The 16528-nt window shown below is 46.1% G+C and overlaps 3 protein-coding genes across 3 annotated transcripts; 2 read left to right on the forward strand and 1 right to left on the reverse strand.

Moving 5' to 3' along the window:
- Positions 1 to 4295: 4295 nt before the first annotated feature.
- Positions 4296 to 6347, forward strand: LOC119270330 (reactive oxygen species modulator 1-like). The gene is made up of 3 exons (XM_037552342.1): positions 4296 to 4479; positions 5399 to 5436; positions 5956 to 6347. The coding sequence occupies exons 1-3, from the start codon at positions 4404 to 4406 to the stop codon at positions 6067 to 6069; spliced, it is 228 nt and encodes a 75-aa protein (XP_037408239.1). The 5' UTR covers positions 4296 to 4403; the 3' UTR covers positions 6070 to 6347.
- Positions 6348 to 7172: 825 nt separating this feature from the next.
- LOC119270347 (UPF0415 protein C7orf25 homolog) lies at positions 7173 to 10332 on the reverse strand. Its single transcript, XM_037552358.1, has 3 exons — positions 9343 to 10332; positions 8855 to 9021; positions 7173 to 7731 (listed from the first exon to the last, which is right to left on the reverse strand). Exons 1-3 carry the CDS (start codon positions 10249 to 10251, stop codon positions 7524 to 7526), a joined length of 1284 nt encoding a protein of 427 aa, XP_037408255.1. The 5' UTR covers positions 10252 to 10332; the 3' UTR covers positions 7173 to 7523.
- A 99-nt stretch (positions 10333 to 10431) lies between these two features.
- LOC119270338 (CDT1-like protein a, chloroplastic) lies at positions 10432 to 15015 on the forward strand. Its single transcript, XM_037552348.1, has 8 exons — positions 10432 to 10626; positions 11709 to 12061; positions 12153 to 12272; positions 12354 to 12582; positions 12972 to 13664; positions 14186 to 14363; positions 14467 to 14554; positions 14663 to 15015. Exons 2-8 carry the CDS (start codon positions 11724 to 11726, stop codon positions 14718 to 14720), a joined length of 1704 nt encoding a protein of 567 aa, XP_037408245.1. The 5' UTR covers positions 10432 to 10626; positions 11709 to 11723; the 3' UTR covers positions 14721 to 15015.
- Positions 15016 to 16528: the final 1513 nt, after the last annotated feature.

Consider the following 16528-nt stretch of genomic DNA (forward strand, 5'->3'; position numbering starts at 1 on the left):
ATTAACGGGATCACATCATTAGAGAATGATGTGATTGACTTGAACCATCCGTTAGCTTAGCACGATGATTGTTTAGTTTGTTGCTATTGCTTTCTCCATAACTATACATGTTCCTATGACTATGAGATCATGCAACTCCCGAATACCGAAGGAACACTTTGTGTGCTACCCAATGTCACCACGTAACTGGGTGATTATAAAAGTGCTCTACATGTGTCTTCGATGGTGTTTGTTGAGTTGGCATGGATCAATATTAGGATTTGTCACTCCGATTGTCGGAGAGGTATCTATGGGCCCTCTCACTAATGTATATCACAATAAGCCTTGCAAACAATGTAGCTAATGAGTTAGTTACGGGATGTATCATTACGGAACGAGTAAACAGACTTGCCGGTGACAAGATTGAACTAGGTATTGAGATACCGACGATCGAATCTCGGGCAAGTAACATACCGATGACAAAGGGAACAACGTATACCGTTATGCGGTTTGACCGATAAAGATCTTCGTAGAATATGTAGGAACCAATATGAGCATCCAGGTTCCGCTATTGGTTATTGACCGGAGACATGTCTCGGTCATGTCTACATAGTTCTCAAACCAGTAGGGTCCGCATGCTTAACGTTCGGTGACGATCGGTATTACGAGTTTATGTGTTTTGATGTACCGAAGGTAGTTCGGAGTCCCGGATTTGATCACGGACATAACGAGGAGTCTCGAAATGGTCGAGACGTAAAGATCAATATATTGGAAGCCTATGTTTGGACATCGGAATGGTTTCGAGTGAAAACGGGAGTATACCAGAGCACCGGGAGGTTACCAAAACCCCCCCGGAGGTATATGGGCCTTATTAGGCCTTAGTGGCGGAGAGGGGAAAGGAGCAAAGGAGCCCCCCCAAGCCCAATCCGAATTGGGAGGGGGGCTGGCCCCCTTTCCTTCCTCATCCCTCCTCCTTCCTTCTCTCCTAAATCCAACAAGGCAAGGGGGAATCCTACTCTCGGTGGGAGTAGGACTCCCCTTGGGGCGCGCCTAGGAGGCCGGCCCCTCCCCCTCCTCCACTCCTTTATATACAGGGGAGGGGGCACCCCATAGACACACAAACTGATCATTGATCTTTAGCCGTGTGCGGTGCCCCCTCCATCATAATCCACCTCGGTAATATCGTAGCGGTGCTTAGGCAAAGCCCTGTTCCGGTAGCAACATCATCACCGTTATCACGCCGTCGTGCTGACGAAGCTCTCCCTCGAAGCTCTACTGGATCGTGAGTTCGCGGGATGTCACCGAGCCGAACGTGTGCAGATCGCGGAGGTGCCACATCTTCGGTGCTAGATCGGTCGATTGTGAAGACGTACGACTATATCAACCGCGTTGTCATAACGCTTCCGCTTACGGTCTATGAGGGTACGTAGACGATACTCTCCTCTCTCGTTGCTATGCATCACCATGATCTTGCATGTGCCTAGGGATTTTTTTTGAAATTACCGCGTTATCCAACACATACCACCATCAAACCCCCTTTAATAATAGTAAATGACAGTGTCGATCAACATGTGGCAATACAAAGATACCATTGGGCAAGAATGGGAAAAATAGTGCATTATAAAAAGAAACATTTGCGAACCAACTTGTGGTTGGATGGTTAGAGGGAAGTGGTATCCCCAGCTCACCAGGGTTCAAGTCCTGATGCTCGCATTATTTCTGGATTTATTTCAGGATTTCCGACGATGCGCATTCAGTGGTCAGAGACGTTCCCGTCGATGACGAGGCGCCTACGGTAACTTCGTAAATCTCAAGATAATATGTCGGCTCAGTCTCTCGGAGGTGCTCATAGGGGTGAGTGTATGCAGGTATTTATGAGCACTTGCTTCTGTGCTGTGTTAAAAAAATATTTTTGGTAATGTTAAAAATTTCACATCAGATTTTTAATGATTCCAGAGCAAAGACCCTCAGGCACGTCGGGTCCCGCATGTGAATCCTAGAGCGTTCGGCCCTCACACCCCTCCGAGTGAACTACGAGTCGACGAAATAAGAATGCTTTTTTTAGAACGAAGGCTCGCGAAGAGCCCGACTTTGAATTAACAAAGCCATCAACCGGCCAAGAAATACAAACACACACAGACCCCACAACCAAACGATACAAGGGGACACTCTAGGAGGCTTACAGCTCAACGGATCGCACAAGCTCAAAAAGAATACATGAAAACAGAGCTCGAAGCTTGTCCTAGCCGAAGACTATAGCCAAACAGCCATCTAGGGGTGAGGCACACACGAGCACGACGAGGATCTGCTTGCAACAGAGTGTGGCAAGTGAGCTCGACCAACGCCCAAGTAGAAAGACAACACACATCCGCTGTCTCTCTCGCCGCAGAGGGACCCTTCCCTCTCGCCATGGCTCGCAAGGCGCCGTACCCAGCGGACTTGAGAGACGCTCACCCTAGAGCAAGGGACGTGCCAGCTTCGGGACCTGGATCAGCCGCAGCACATCACCACTTGAACATTCGAGCACTTCGCGACTGCCGCATCGCCACAACCTAGAACGCCGGAGAGCTGCAGGAAAACCACCAGGTGCAGCTACTGAAGAAAGGCAGCAGAGGCATCAAGTAAACCGACAAGCCAACGAGGAGAACGTGACACCGCCGTCACCGAACCACCCAAGCCACCCAAGCTCCGACCTATGAACCCCTCACCTGAACGCAACCCTCCCCAGGCGGCGCCCCCAAGGAAGACACGACGCACATCGCGCCGTCGCCGCCCAATCCAAGCTGGATTTTGGGCTTTCACCCGGGAGGAGGAACAGGGGTGGAAAGGGGAAGGACCTCTGCAGCACCTCCAAGGAGGAGACGGCGTCGGGGACGTCGATGCTGCCAGGCCGGCCAAGCCGGCCAACGGTTTCCCGCGGCCCAAAACCAGACCACTGAACACCCACCCACATCATACCGGCGCTCGGAGGGAGGCGACGAGAAGCGGCGGGGACGAGGGAGACAGGGGAAAGGAGCCATCCTCAGATCTGACGGGGAGGGGAAGACCTTCGCGCCGCCGCCGCCACCCGCCGTCGTCTCACCACCCGCGTGGTCGAGGCCGCCGGCCAGAGCACCCCGCAAACGACGCCGGCCGAGAAGGCGCCGCTGCCTCGCCAAGAAGGGCCGCCGCCCCAGATCCGAGGTCCTCCTCGAGGAAAAGAGCGACCGAGGCCTCGCCGCCACCATCACGGGCGGCCGCGCGAGCGGATCCGGCGGCTTTCTCAGGTGGCGGCGAGGGAGGGAGGGTGAGGGAGCGGCGGCGCGACGGGAAAACCCTAGTCGCCGCCCGAGTCGCCCAAAGCAGACGAGCGGGGGCCGCCGGGGGGGGGGGGAGGGGGGCAGGAGAGCGAGGAAGGTCTCCGAAATAAGAATGCTTTGCTCAGGATTGCAATCTGGCAATCTCAGCGAACACATTTCAGAATGACAATTTCTGTTTTTAGAGCTTGCTAATTTTTCACTTTTTTTCCTGTTGATGTAGCATAACAATTTCCTTCAGCAAGTATGGCATATCCTGATCATGACAATTTTATCATTTTATATTTTTAGGCTGGCAATTCTCCATGTTGTAATTATGACAAATCTCTGAAAATGTATGGCAGTTTTGTGACAAACTTTTTATACATCATGTTTTTTTTTATACTTAGAACATGATAAATCCTTATACAACAACACAAAAAATTAGCCTATTTTCGCATGACAATTCTGTAGCATTTCGCAGAGAGTGATTTTTTTTAGCAAACTAAAACAATTTGTTCGTTCCTACCTGGCTGGGGGAACAACCGTTCGCTTGGTTTACCCCCAGGAAACGTCATATGTGTATTGACATCCATCATTTTCTTAATGATAGAAATGATACTAAAATGTCGTCTGTCATATGAAATCCTATAAGTAGTTGCAGGACTTTCTTTCGTTTCTAATAAGAAAAATACTTTTTCCTTGATATCTCAAAAAACATAAATCCAAACCCATAATGATTGGGATTTTTTTTAGAAAAGTTTCAATTCATTGTGCTACACATTACTATTTTTTTTTGCGTAAAGTGCTACACATTACTAGTGAATACTTCGATTCCAAGAAAACTTATACTCCAAGAAAAAATATATTTTATCTCCTCCAAGAAAACATTTTGGTTTAGTTTCGCTCCAAGAAAACTTCATACCGCCCGTACGTTACACAAAAAATCGGACGGTCCGTATCTAAACACGGGCCCAATCCTACAGAAATAAAACCAAGGCCAGATGCAGCCCGAAGCCCCGAACAGACGCGCAAGGCAAGCAGCCCATAAGCAGACGCTGCGTTGAGTCAGATTAATAACCAAGCAAGAAATAGAAGGTGCCGTGGGGAAAGGAGGAGAGCGGCGGCGGCGGCAAGGGAGGAGAAGCGATGGCGAGGAGCGATAGCTGCTTGGCGCGCATCGGCGCCGGAGTCGCCATCGGCGGCGCGGTCGGCGGAGCCGTCGGTAAGCTCCTCCCTCCCTACCTAAAACCCTAAACCCTAGCTGGCCCTGTGCCAATCCGCCCGGCGCTGGTCCGATTTCGCTTCTAGGCTTTGGTCAAAATTCGTTCAGGGCCAGGACTGATTCGTGGGGTTAGTTACTGATCGCGACATCCGCCTAGTAGGTTCAGGCTGTGATGTGGGCCCATGAGCTGTTGCGTCCGGTAGGAAATCTTGTTGTATCATAAAGTAGGAGATTTCCTCGCGGTGGAAGCAGACGTCTGTGACGACTTGCTGCTGAGCATCTGGAGGCTGCTCGCTCAAGTGTTGGGCTTTTATTGTTGACCCCTGTCGTAGGTGTTCGACTGGTGGTGGTGGTTAGGAATTCGGGCCACTGGTGAGAGAAGATGACTAGATCTTCTTGGTTACTTTTTGACGAGTAATATTATAGGGTCATTGATGCTAATGTGAAATGCGTGACAGATCAGAATATTCAGTTTCTGGCCCTAGTTACACAATTCTGGGCTTGATAAGTGATAATAACAAGTTAAAGACTTTTTATGTTGTTTGGATGGTGTATCTTGGCAACTGACGTTGACAAGTAGTAATAGCTCCACTCCTTCTGTTTAACAATGCTCGTGGAAACACAAAAGGTTAGATATGCTGCTTAGTCATGTTTTTGGACATTGGAGGCACAACTGGCTGTTCTGCTGAATAATTAGCGCTCTTATGGATGCTCTCAGTATTCTTAGTTTGCTCCTTCAGCTTAACAGTTCTAGAGCTACTCGCCTACTAGCAATCTCTTGATGCAATTATGAGGGAGCTGCTTATTGTTGTTTTTTGGTTTGTGTTTTCTTCTTAGTTTTCAGAACTTCAAGTGCTGGCGTAGGATATGAAATTAATATCATGGAATTAATGGGCATGTTCCCCCCCTTTTTGTGCAGGTGCTGTGTATGGGACTTATGCCGCTATCAGATTGAGGGTAATCTTTTTTTGCTTTTTAATACATGAGCTACTTTGTGGTAGAACACCACCACTTGTTTTTTTGGGTCTGTATTTTCATGCCACACTTGATGTGTTAAAGTTCAGAAATTACTAGTTTATATGGTGCTCAAAATCAGTAAATTAGAAGTTCAGCCACTGTTCTGCTCTTTATCTTTTATAATCATAACTCTCATTTTTCCACCTCAGCCACCTCATATCTTTTTTTAAATGATTAACTAAAAAAAGCCTGCGCTAGTCAACAGTTAGTATTTGAAATTTCAAAGCTTTCTTTAATTAAACATGCTACTATTCAACGCACAACACACTGAAAGCAAAACTTACATCATAATCCTGAAAAAAAGGCAAAGTAAGCATTAAATCTACCAGTTTATAATTTGCTGTATGAAACACATCACATCACTTCACCTGCATTGTTTTAGCTGATTTAATTTAATCTACAAGCAAACGCGTCATTGAATTTGCGAGTGCTCACCGGTGTGATCTGATTTTGTTTCAGGTCCCTGGGCTGCTGAAGATCAGACACATCGGACAGGCCACTGTTGGCAGCGCTGCGGTATTCGGGCTTTTCCTGGGAGCTGGGAGCTTGATACATTGTGGGAAAAATTACTAGATCACGTCAAGTTACCTCTGGTTTTACTAGGTTTTAAAGGATTGTCTTGTCTTAGGTAAAACATTTGTTTGATCTTGAAGGAACAGTGGAGTTCTGCTACTATTTACTCGGTCCTGGTTTTTGATATGTTTGCGCTACTGTTGATGTGAAAATAAAATCTTTCATCATCTGTATGAGAATTAAGTGGTGAAAGCAGGATTCATGAGAAAAAGACTTATTGTTGTATTAAAGTCACTTTGTCGTTCTTAGTAAAAGAAATAAACCATTTTCTGCTGACATTGAACGGGGTGAGGGGAAGGTGACGTTTTGTTGATGTTGTGTATGCTCCCTCTGTTTACAAATACTCCTAAGATGGTCTGGATATTTCAATGTGGAGTACATACCAAAAAACACTAAAACATGTCTATAAATCCAGACAACAGTTTTTGAAAGAGACCAGTTGAATGTGCAAGTTCTTGCCTGACTCTAGGTGGCGTTTTTACAGAACGTAAAATTTCACTCATCCTTAGCCGCGCGCCTTGTTCTTCTTTTCAACTTTGGTGTTTACTTATAATTAAACAAATTGTTTGTTACCTACTCCCTCCGTTCCTAAATATTTGTCTTTCTAGCATTTCAAATAGACTACAACATACGGATGTATGTAGACATATTTTAGAGCATAGTCATTTGTTGAAATACAAATATTTGGGAAGAGAGACAAATATTTGGGAACGGAGGGAGTACAATACAGGGGAAAAGGAAATCAGGATGGGATCAGGCTCATGTGTGACTCCATTTACTTCCGGGACACAATGCTTGATTGTCGGTAACCACAGCTCCTCCTGTCTCACAGTAATCTGAGGGGTTCAAGATTGTTTGCACGATTCACATTCGATCCAAACCGAACCAGGCCTTACAAGAGTTATGTCACAGGACATTTTGACAAACCAACAAACTGAAGTACTTAATATACACACATCACTGTTTCAGCCTATCAATTTTACTAGTACTCCATTCCAAAATAGATGATCCAACTTTGTGCTAAAGTTAGTACAAAGTTGAGTCATCTATTTTGGAACGGAGGGAGTAGCTAGTAGTACAATCTTATGTACAGAGACATGAGATACACGTAGGACTGAGGGGGATTTTGAATTGCAAGGAATTTAATCCCCTTTGACCCCTTCAAACCTCTCCAAACCGAACCAGGCCTTACAAGAGTTATGTCACAGGACATTTTGACAAACCAACAAACTGAAGTACTTAATATACACACATCACTGTTTCAGCCTATCAATTTTACTAGTAGCTAGTAGTACAATCTTATGTACAGAGACATGAGATATCCATTATGCCTTATTATCTGCCATTTCAAAAATATGGGATCGACTGAACTAAGACTACAGCACACTTGCTGGTTACAACTTCAGGACTCTTACATTCGGTTTGGAATACTTAAACTATGGGGTTATCTGCCTTCACAAGCCGATCAGGGCACGAGGTCTGTGCTCAATGGTCAACAAAGGCATACCAGACTGTGAAACAGCTCGTACGAACCCCATGTTAGCAGTCAAAGTGGGAGCACGCCAGCGGTCACCTGTACCAAAAACAACCTTGTTCTTCATGGCAAGCTTCCTTGTTGTTGGAAGATCCATCATACGTGCTGAAGGACTGTCTGGCACAATTCTGCAGGTCCAAAAGCACTTGCTAAGTATGCGGTAGATGACTGACCGGGGCAAACAGAATTGAAGACCATTCACATGCATAAAATCACGGTACATGACAATATACGGTAAACAGAGAGAACGGACAACTATAGTTTCCTAGTTTAGCAATATTATATGGATGGCTGCATATTTGTGTGATCAAGAGAAAGCTTAGCTAATTAACAAGCCAACAAAGAGACAAGAATACCAACCAAGGCTACATGAATACTGAATGGTAAACAGAGTGAAATGACCATCAGTGTGATAAAAGGACGAACACACTGAACATATCCTTCTTCGAGTATGAGAGTACAATGACGGGATTGAAATGGAGAATGGAACGTATACCGTGCTGACAACGTAGGGTCTCACAATGCTATTTATCTCCCAATATATTCCTCTCTAGCTTACATATAGTGACACAGAAATACAAAAAGGTAGGACAAAAAAGGGCATCGTCATCAACCAAGAAAACTGTGTAAGAAGCTAGCTTGTTGACACCAAAATAGATCCCCTTTACGTGAAGTGAAGTAATGAAGTTAACACTTTTTCCAGCATCACTAAGCAAATGTAACAGACCGAAGGCTAAAAATGAATTGGTCATGAAACTGGAAGCTGATAATGAATTAGTGAATTAGAGTTCAGATCAAACTTTCTGTATACATGGAAACACCCTTTATTTTCTGATGGCAAATATCTCTCTCTCACTTTTTTCTTCTAGTTCTGTCACACTTGCAAAGTGTCTAGATCAAGTCTGCACTACAAGTTTTCCCTTCAAAAATAAGAAGGAAAAATGACTGCAAAATCAGAAGCAGAAAGAAACTACCGAGTAAATCTGCTGCGAAATCAAAGGTAGGCTATGGAATCACAACTGAAAACTAGACTTTATACTAGACAGATAAAGGGGCATCAGTGTTATCTAATATTCCCTCTGATCGCAAATGTAGGTGGTTAAATGAACTTGACCAGATAAAGGCAGGTCATGTAATAAACATTGAAAACTAGAGTTGATACTGGAGAATTAAAGGCCCATTAGAATTACGAAATATAAAGAATTTATGCTTGCGTAACTCATAGAAACAAAGTTGTATAAGAAGGCTCACATAAGTTGTTTCAGTAATTGACTTGCTCTGGTTTTCTCCTCTGGCCCACCACACATTGAAACAATTTCGTTGAACTCTGAGTTAACCGCTTCACATATGATACACTTCTTTCCGTCCACTGCTTTCCCCAGCTCAACAAATATTGGAGACTGGAGCTCGGATTGCGCCTGCGAGAAAGTATGAATACATCCTATTAAGTTCAACACAAGATTTACAGCTCTTATTGGCAAATATTCCTCTACTTGTGTTTTTGAATAAACAGGTTTCGCTCATAGCAATATGAATACATCCTATGTACTTTTGAATTCTGCTTATCATCTTCAGTGGACTATAGAAACATATGATGTATAGTATGCACTTTAATTTTGTCGATATTTACAGTCAGGATTTATCAAACAGCATTAGAAACTCGAAGTCAATTAACTAGATGAACTAGATTATTTATGAACACACTCTTCTAGGTTGAAAATCAAATGTTTCCAAAGCACCTGATCCATGACGAACTTGTAGTTGCACTTGAACCTGGCCCTGGTCTCCGCCTCCGGTGCACCCATCAGCTTCCCCACCCCGCCATTGCTGATACCTGATACTATCGCAATAAGAGCCGTTGTGTCTAGATTCACCATCTCCATGGAGTTCATCCTCATCTTCCCCAAGAAGTCAGCAAACAAACAACCCTCCAATTGGTCACCGCTCCCCTCCTCCACCTCCCGGAGCGGTGGCGGTAACAATACTTCACCACCACCATCCACCACTTCAATCTCGAACGCCCTAAAGCGCCTTATCTCCTCATTGGGGTGGAAGCTGACGCTAACCCAGCCGTCTTCCTCCTTGTCGTCCTCGGCCTCGCCAACGAATTCCGCTAGCAAGTCGACCTCCACGGCCCTGAACTCATCGGCGAGCCCGAACACGATGTCCGCGCCGACGCCACGGGCGAAGGCGAGTAGCAGCTTCTCGGGGCGGGTTGCCGGCGGAGCGGAGCGCGCGGCATCCAGCACGGCCGCGACGCGGGAGCTGAGGCCCTTGCGCGGGACCCACTGGAAACCCGAAGGGTTGCGCGCGGAGAGGAGCACCCACGCGGGTCGGGAGCGGAAGGCGCAGGCGAAGTCCACGCCCGGGAGGGGCGAGAGGCGGGACGGCGAGCGCACGGCGGGGTGGGTGAGGAGGAGGTGGAGCGCCGCGAGGTGGGGCAGGTTGGAGGAGAGCGGCCTGGCGGGGTCGGGGTGGCTACTCGAGGCAAGGAACCGCAGCTCGGCCGCGACGAGGCGGAGGAGGGAGCGCAGAGCGGGGTGGCGCGGCAGGGAGGGCGACGCGGCGAGGCGATCGTGCAGCGCGCGGCACCGCGCCCGCGCGAGCTCCAGCTCGGTGGGGCAGGCGGCGGCGGGAGGCTCGGCCATTTTCGCTGCGGCGCTCCTCTGCTCCAGGAACCAGGAGGCGGCCGGATTCGCGTCGAGTTGGGGAAGAACCAGGCGTGGGTCGAGGCGGGCCGGCCCAGTTGCGGCGGAGGCCTTGGACCTAGTTGCCGACTGGCCCAAACGAGTCGTCCGTTCTGGCGTATAAGAAGGCCAGAAATGTAACCGTTGGGCTGGGGTCATTTTGAAACCGCACCGTGGCATTTGGTCTCTTTCGGCCGCCTCCCCCTTCTCCAATTCCCACCCCCCAAGCGACGAACTCCCGCCGCCGCCGGCCGCTCCCACGGCGAGCTAGCTCGCCCGAAGCGCCGTGCCTCGCTGGATCCGAGACCGCACGGGCTTCCGGATCTCGGTTCGCCGGTACGTTTCTCTAGATCTACACCCTCTCCTTGGTTTCGCACATCCCGATTTGGTGCCGCCACCATCGATGTGTGCTTCGTCTCGTCGATTCGGCGTGTCCCGTCGTTTCTGTTTCGTGCGTTCTGTGGCGTGCTATGTTTTGCATCCGGGCGCCATGCCTTGTGGTGGCCGGAGTCGCGCGGTGATTCGTCCGGCCACTGCTCAGGCTATGCTGTCACGAGCCGTGGAGAAACGCCTAGGGTTTGTGGTATTTGTCAGATTCCGTTTAAAATTGGAATGCTACGCTGAATTTCCCTGTCTAACTTTTGAATCTTACTCTGGGGGAGCAACAGGTAGTTGTTGATATTTTCCCTCTCTCTTGGTTCAGTTCTGGTTGTTCGTCTAGTGGATATATTCTATCCCGTGGTTAGCCTCGCAAGCCATCGCAAAATTTGGTACCAATATTGGGCACTACTTGCAATTATCATATTTGGTGGGTGTTAACCAGGAGTTTGGAACCTCCTAGGCTAGAACTACTTGCCACAGACCACAGAAGGGGAAGTTTAGGGTTCCCCTCCTTTTATTTCTTTGCACAGCCGCTACCTGTGTTCTCTGTCACTCCATAGTCACATCTCTCTTCTATCCTCTCCTCTCTGCTTCAGAGTTCCCTGTTAAGCTCACAGCAAAACCAAACCCCTAGTTTTTTTGGAACTTATATACCAAACCCCATGTTCCTCTCTCCCATCCTTGCTGCAGTTGGGCTAGCACAATTTGGTGCTAGTTTACATTTTAGATATATTTACACAAGTAGAGACTTTGCATCAGAAATTCGGCACTTTTGTTTGTAAAGATGGTTTGTGTTGGAACCATGAGGACTAGATTTTATTGGTGTGTGTGTGTCATCAGTAATTTAGTAAACCTAGGAGATACTATGACTAAAGAGGTTGATATAGCTATTTCTCTACGTTTTCTTAGTGCTATACTGTACTTTTTATTGCAACTTACCAATGTACTTGTATGCAAGCCCCATTTGTGCTCTGTTTGATTTTAGAACACATTACTGTAAGAAAGATGTCTAATACATCATTAGTCCATTATTGTAGCGCTTGGAGCTGAGAATGGTCGAGGGGAAAAGTGTTCAAGTTGACGTCGAGAAAGGACTTAATCAAATGCCTAATGATAGCAATTCAACTAGCCCTGCAACTATGCAGAAGATGAAACCTGATATGGATGATTCTGGGAGAAGAACTGAATCACCAACTCCAGAGAAGCCTGAGTCTGGAAGGGAGGAGATTGTTGTCAGCTCATTGGCAACTAATTTACTTTCAGAGAGGTACAAGGACAGATTAGCTGAGAAGCTGTTGGGAAATGAGGATGAAACAGACGATGAAGATGATAATGAATTTGCTTTGCCTGATGGCAGCCAATCTCCAGTTTCAAATGAACTTCTTGAGAAGTGAGACATTTTTCTATTTTCATCTCATATATGATGCATCCTTTTGCTGCCTAGCCTTGATTGTCCATCGTTCTTTTTCTAACAATGTCAGACACAAGAATTTGCTTACTCTTTTCAACCGGATGGAGAGTTCTATAAGGTTGCTGCGCCTGAGGAAGAAGATGACTACATTTACCAACATTGCAACCCAGGTGGAAGTACTCACTAAGAGGTATTAATGACAACGAGAAATGTCTGTCTGTAAAATCATTATCCATATATTGGAGTCTGATACGTTTGTTCTTCATTGCAGAAAGTTCTTGTACTCTCATTTGGCCCAGATGAAGCATTTATTCCCAGAAGCAATCCAGATAAATAGGATACTCTTGCATGATCAGAAAAGCCTATGCATGTATGCTGACATGGAAATTACACTTCTGAAGGACGCTGTGGAATGTAGTAATCCTCAAGAGTCTCCAGCCATTGCAATTTGTGAGGCTTTTCGCTCAAAGCTTTTATGCTTCTTGGGATCTCATCATAAGGTACTAAACTTAGTTCAACTGCTAGTTTTCCTTTGTTTTTGTATGACACACTCTGTAACTTGCTTGGAGCACCTCAAGACCTCTCAATCGCAGTTCCCAACAGCTTCATCGTCTGTTTCATCCTCAAACTTACTTGGTTCCTTATTCTTATCTCTAATAGTTTTCGCTGTATGACATGTCCTGTAACTTGCTTGGAGCACCTTAAGACCTCTGAACCGCAGTTCCTTATTTTTCATCTTTAATAGTTTTCGCTGTATGACATGTCCTGTAACATGCTTGGAGCACCCCCAAGCCTCTCAACTCTAGTTCCTTATTTTTCTTCTCTAATAACCCTTTTTATGGTCATGATCATTTTCTTAGCATTCTTGTTGGAATTTTTATGTATGCAGGATATCGATGTTCCTGAGGCCACACTACCAGAACCCTTTAATTTAAGGGAGGGGCTATATCTTGATGCACTGCATAATGGCCATTCTGCTGAAGGAGTTCTTGAATTTTCCTCGGAAAATGGATTTTCAAATGCTTCTCACTTCCCACAATCTTTTCAAAAACTTATGTCCCAGAAGAGTATTACTAAAGTTACTGAAAAGACTCGACTACTTTCTGATCCAGTAGAAGTGACCTCCCTGGGTGCTGATGATACCGGAGGTCCAGATAGAAGCTCTAACAAGCATGTCTCGGTTCCAGTCAGTACCAATATTTCTGATACTCCAAGCCGCCGTTTGATCTCTTTCTGTGAAAACAGTACACCAAAGCAAGGCATCTCAAATTCACCATCGATGGCTGAAACACCGGCAATGCAGACACCAAAAAGGCCATTGCCCACTCTAGTTGCGAAACATGAAACCTCAAGTAGACCTGGCTCTGAACCACGATCTACCAATTCAGCCCGCAGATCACTAATAATGTTCTCACCATCAAAGTTTGATGAAAGCCCTTCTGATCATGGTCCTGACACTTCAAAACTTGACAAGGATGGGGTGACTTCAAAACTTCACAAGGATGGGGTGACTTCTATCACAGAACCTGAGGTTACAACTGGAAAATGCCTTTTCCCAGAAGAAGCATTTACTTTTACCGTGGTATGTGACTTTATTCTTATGCCTGGATATATGTGTTTTCGCATATGGGTTAATGCATACTGGAAGATGATTTTCTTAAATGCCATCAGGAATTGCATACCTACATAACAGATATGTTTGCTGCATTCTCATTGATTTAAATTTTTGACTGTGCAATGCATCATATATGCCATTTTATTCTCATAAACATGATTATAGTATAAATTGTATCGAATAAACCTCTTAGCGAGTAAGAAGGTTGGCAGTGTACTAAACAATTCTGCAGTAATTTTGTTGTTGTTGAAGTAATGCCAAAAGGTATATTCATTTGCTTCAAAAATTTATGCTTCGAAATTAGTCAGCATTAGAGTACTGGTAACTAGCAGTAAAATGCCAATTATCTTGTGGATATCATAACCTGAGCTGAGGCACACTGCAGGGTGAAAATGCACTGTATAAGAAAGAATGTACTTACGTAGTCATCGTTGGTTATTGTCTTCATTTTCCATATTTCATGTACTTACCTAGCACCTTACTTGCAGGAAAATGATAACAAAACCAATCAAGTATCCTCAATGAATTCCCAGGAAAAGCTAGATTCTTTACGTGTCACATTCGACATAGTCTGTGGTATCTCTGGATCAACCAAGAATTCACTAATCACTAAACAGGAACTCTTTCACAATATTCTTGCTAATAACTTGGAGATAGAAGAGACAGGTACATAGTTGATCTAGCTGCTCCAACCTTTCTGTACTCAATCTTTCTCAAAGCTGTACTTATTGTCCTTTCTCTTTCCCATGTCTGGCCTGTCACTTAACAGGAGAGATAGAAGAACAGTTGCATATCTTAGAAGATCTCTCTCCTGATTGGATATCAAAGGAGCTACGTGGTGGAGAAATTCTTTACAGGCAAGCCCCATGTGATGTTTTGTTTATTAGCACAATTTTATGTGTTCTGTAGTTATAAGTATTTTATTGAAGGCATTAAGTATTGACACCGTTTTTTACCCATGTCAGCATTAAGCAAATAACAGATCAGAAGTCAGTTCGGGAAAGACTCACAGAAGTCATTTGATATGAGACAATCTGTGCAAAGCCGAAGAACCTAAAAAAGCTGTATGTGCTGATTTCTCGGGATTTGACCAGCATATGGAATCATCTGGATTGCACATCGAGTGCTTTACCGAAATACTAGCTTTTGCTGAATGGAGCACTGAACTCTGGTTGCTTACCATTTGCTGAATGCTGTAACCTAGATGCAACCGTGCAAGAGAATCTCTTGCATGCTCTGTAAAATTCGACAAAATGTTTTCTATGGTGTTAACTGTCTTTGGTATCTGCTCTGTGACCACTTAAGTTACTCCTGCAAATGTGAATGATGTGTATGTTTTGTGTCTCCAAATTCTTTATGCACCACACTGCTCACTATTATATGCTTGAAGATCACACACAAGAACTTATCGTCGGTGCTAAACCATAGGCTGCATTGTTTATTTTATAAAATCACGCAATCATATACATAATCTGGCCTCCCTATAGGACATGACAACGAAAATTATATACATGACACTCAACGGACAAAGTGCTACGAGCACAGCCAGCAACCTGCGCCTACTTTTGTTTTGAAAACGAAGGTGCTCACTCGTCAGATGTAACACTCCGGATATGATTTACCCAATATGTAATCCAACTCTTGCTGTTTCCGGCGTTAAGTTATTTTATTTTCTCGGGTTCGGGTTTTTGTCTCCGTGTGTTATTATCGTTGTCATGCATCTCATATCATGTCATCATGTGCATTGCATTTGCATACGTGTTCATCTCATGCATCCGAGCATTTTCCCCGTTGTCCGTTTTGCATTCCGGCACTCCGTTCTCCTCCGGTGGTCATTTCTACCTTTATTTCGTGTGTGGGGATTAAACATTTCCGAATTGGACCGAGACTTGCCAAGCGGCCTTGGTTTACTACCGGTAGACCGTCTGTCAAGTTTCGTACCATTTGGACTTCGTTTGATGCTCCAACGGTTAACCGAGGGAACGAAAAGGCCTCGTGTGTGTTGCAGCCCAACACCCCTCCAATTTGGCCCAAAACCCACCAAAACCCTCTCCATCATCTAAAGCGTTCGATCACGATCGCGTGGCCGAAAACCGCACCTCATTTGGACACTCCTAGCTCCCTCTACCTCTATATAAAGACCACCCTCTTGAAATCCCGGATCCCCTCCTTCAAACCCTAAAAATTCGTCTCCGCCGCCACCGGACACGTCCGGACGGCGCCGGACGCGTCCGCCCGCCGCCGCCGTCTAATGAGCAGCCGCCACATGGCGCCCCCGTGACCACATCACCGCCCCGCGCCGCCGGCCCCCGAGGCCCGTACGGGCCCCCCGAGGCCCGCGCGCCCCGCCGCCTCCCGGCTCGCCTCGCCCGCCGCCTCCCCGCCGGCGTTCGTCCGCTCCTCCACGCTGGCGGCCGTCACTTCGCTGGAAGCCGGCGCCGCCCGCTCCTCCTCCGGCGGCCGGACCTGCCTCGCCGGCCACCGCCATCGCCACCACCGCCCCGGGCGTCTTCTCCTCCTCCGGCAGCCTCCAACGAGCTCCGACATCGTCCCCGCCCCTGGTGAACAGTCTTTCCGGCGATCCTCGTAAACCGCGCCCGGCCGGATCTAGATCTGGGATTTGTCTCGGGTTGACTTTTTGCCCGAAACCCTAATTATTTTGCCTTGTTCATTGCATCGTAACTTTGCATCCGTAGCTCCATTTTGGTCATATAGCATATCAAAATGTTCGCCTCAGAGAGCACATCATTTCATCTCATTGCATCATTTTCATTTGAGTTCATCTTGATATCCGAAATGCTGTTGGAAAAGTGCTATTTGAGATAATTGTC

This window comes from Triticum dicoccoides, chromosome 1A (genome assembly GCF_002162155.2).
Source record: "Triticum dicoccoides isolate Atlit2015 ecotype Zavitan chromosome 1A, WEW_v2.0, whole genome shotgun sequence".
Classification (NCBI taxonomy): Eukaryota; Viridiplantae; Streptophyta; class Magnoliopsida; order Poales; family Poaceae; genus Triticum; species Triticum dicoccoides.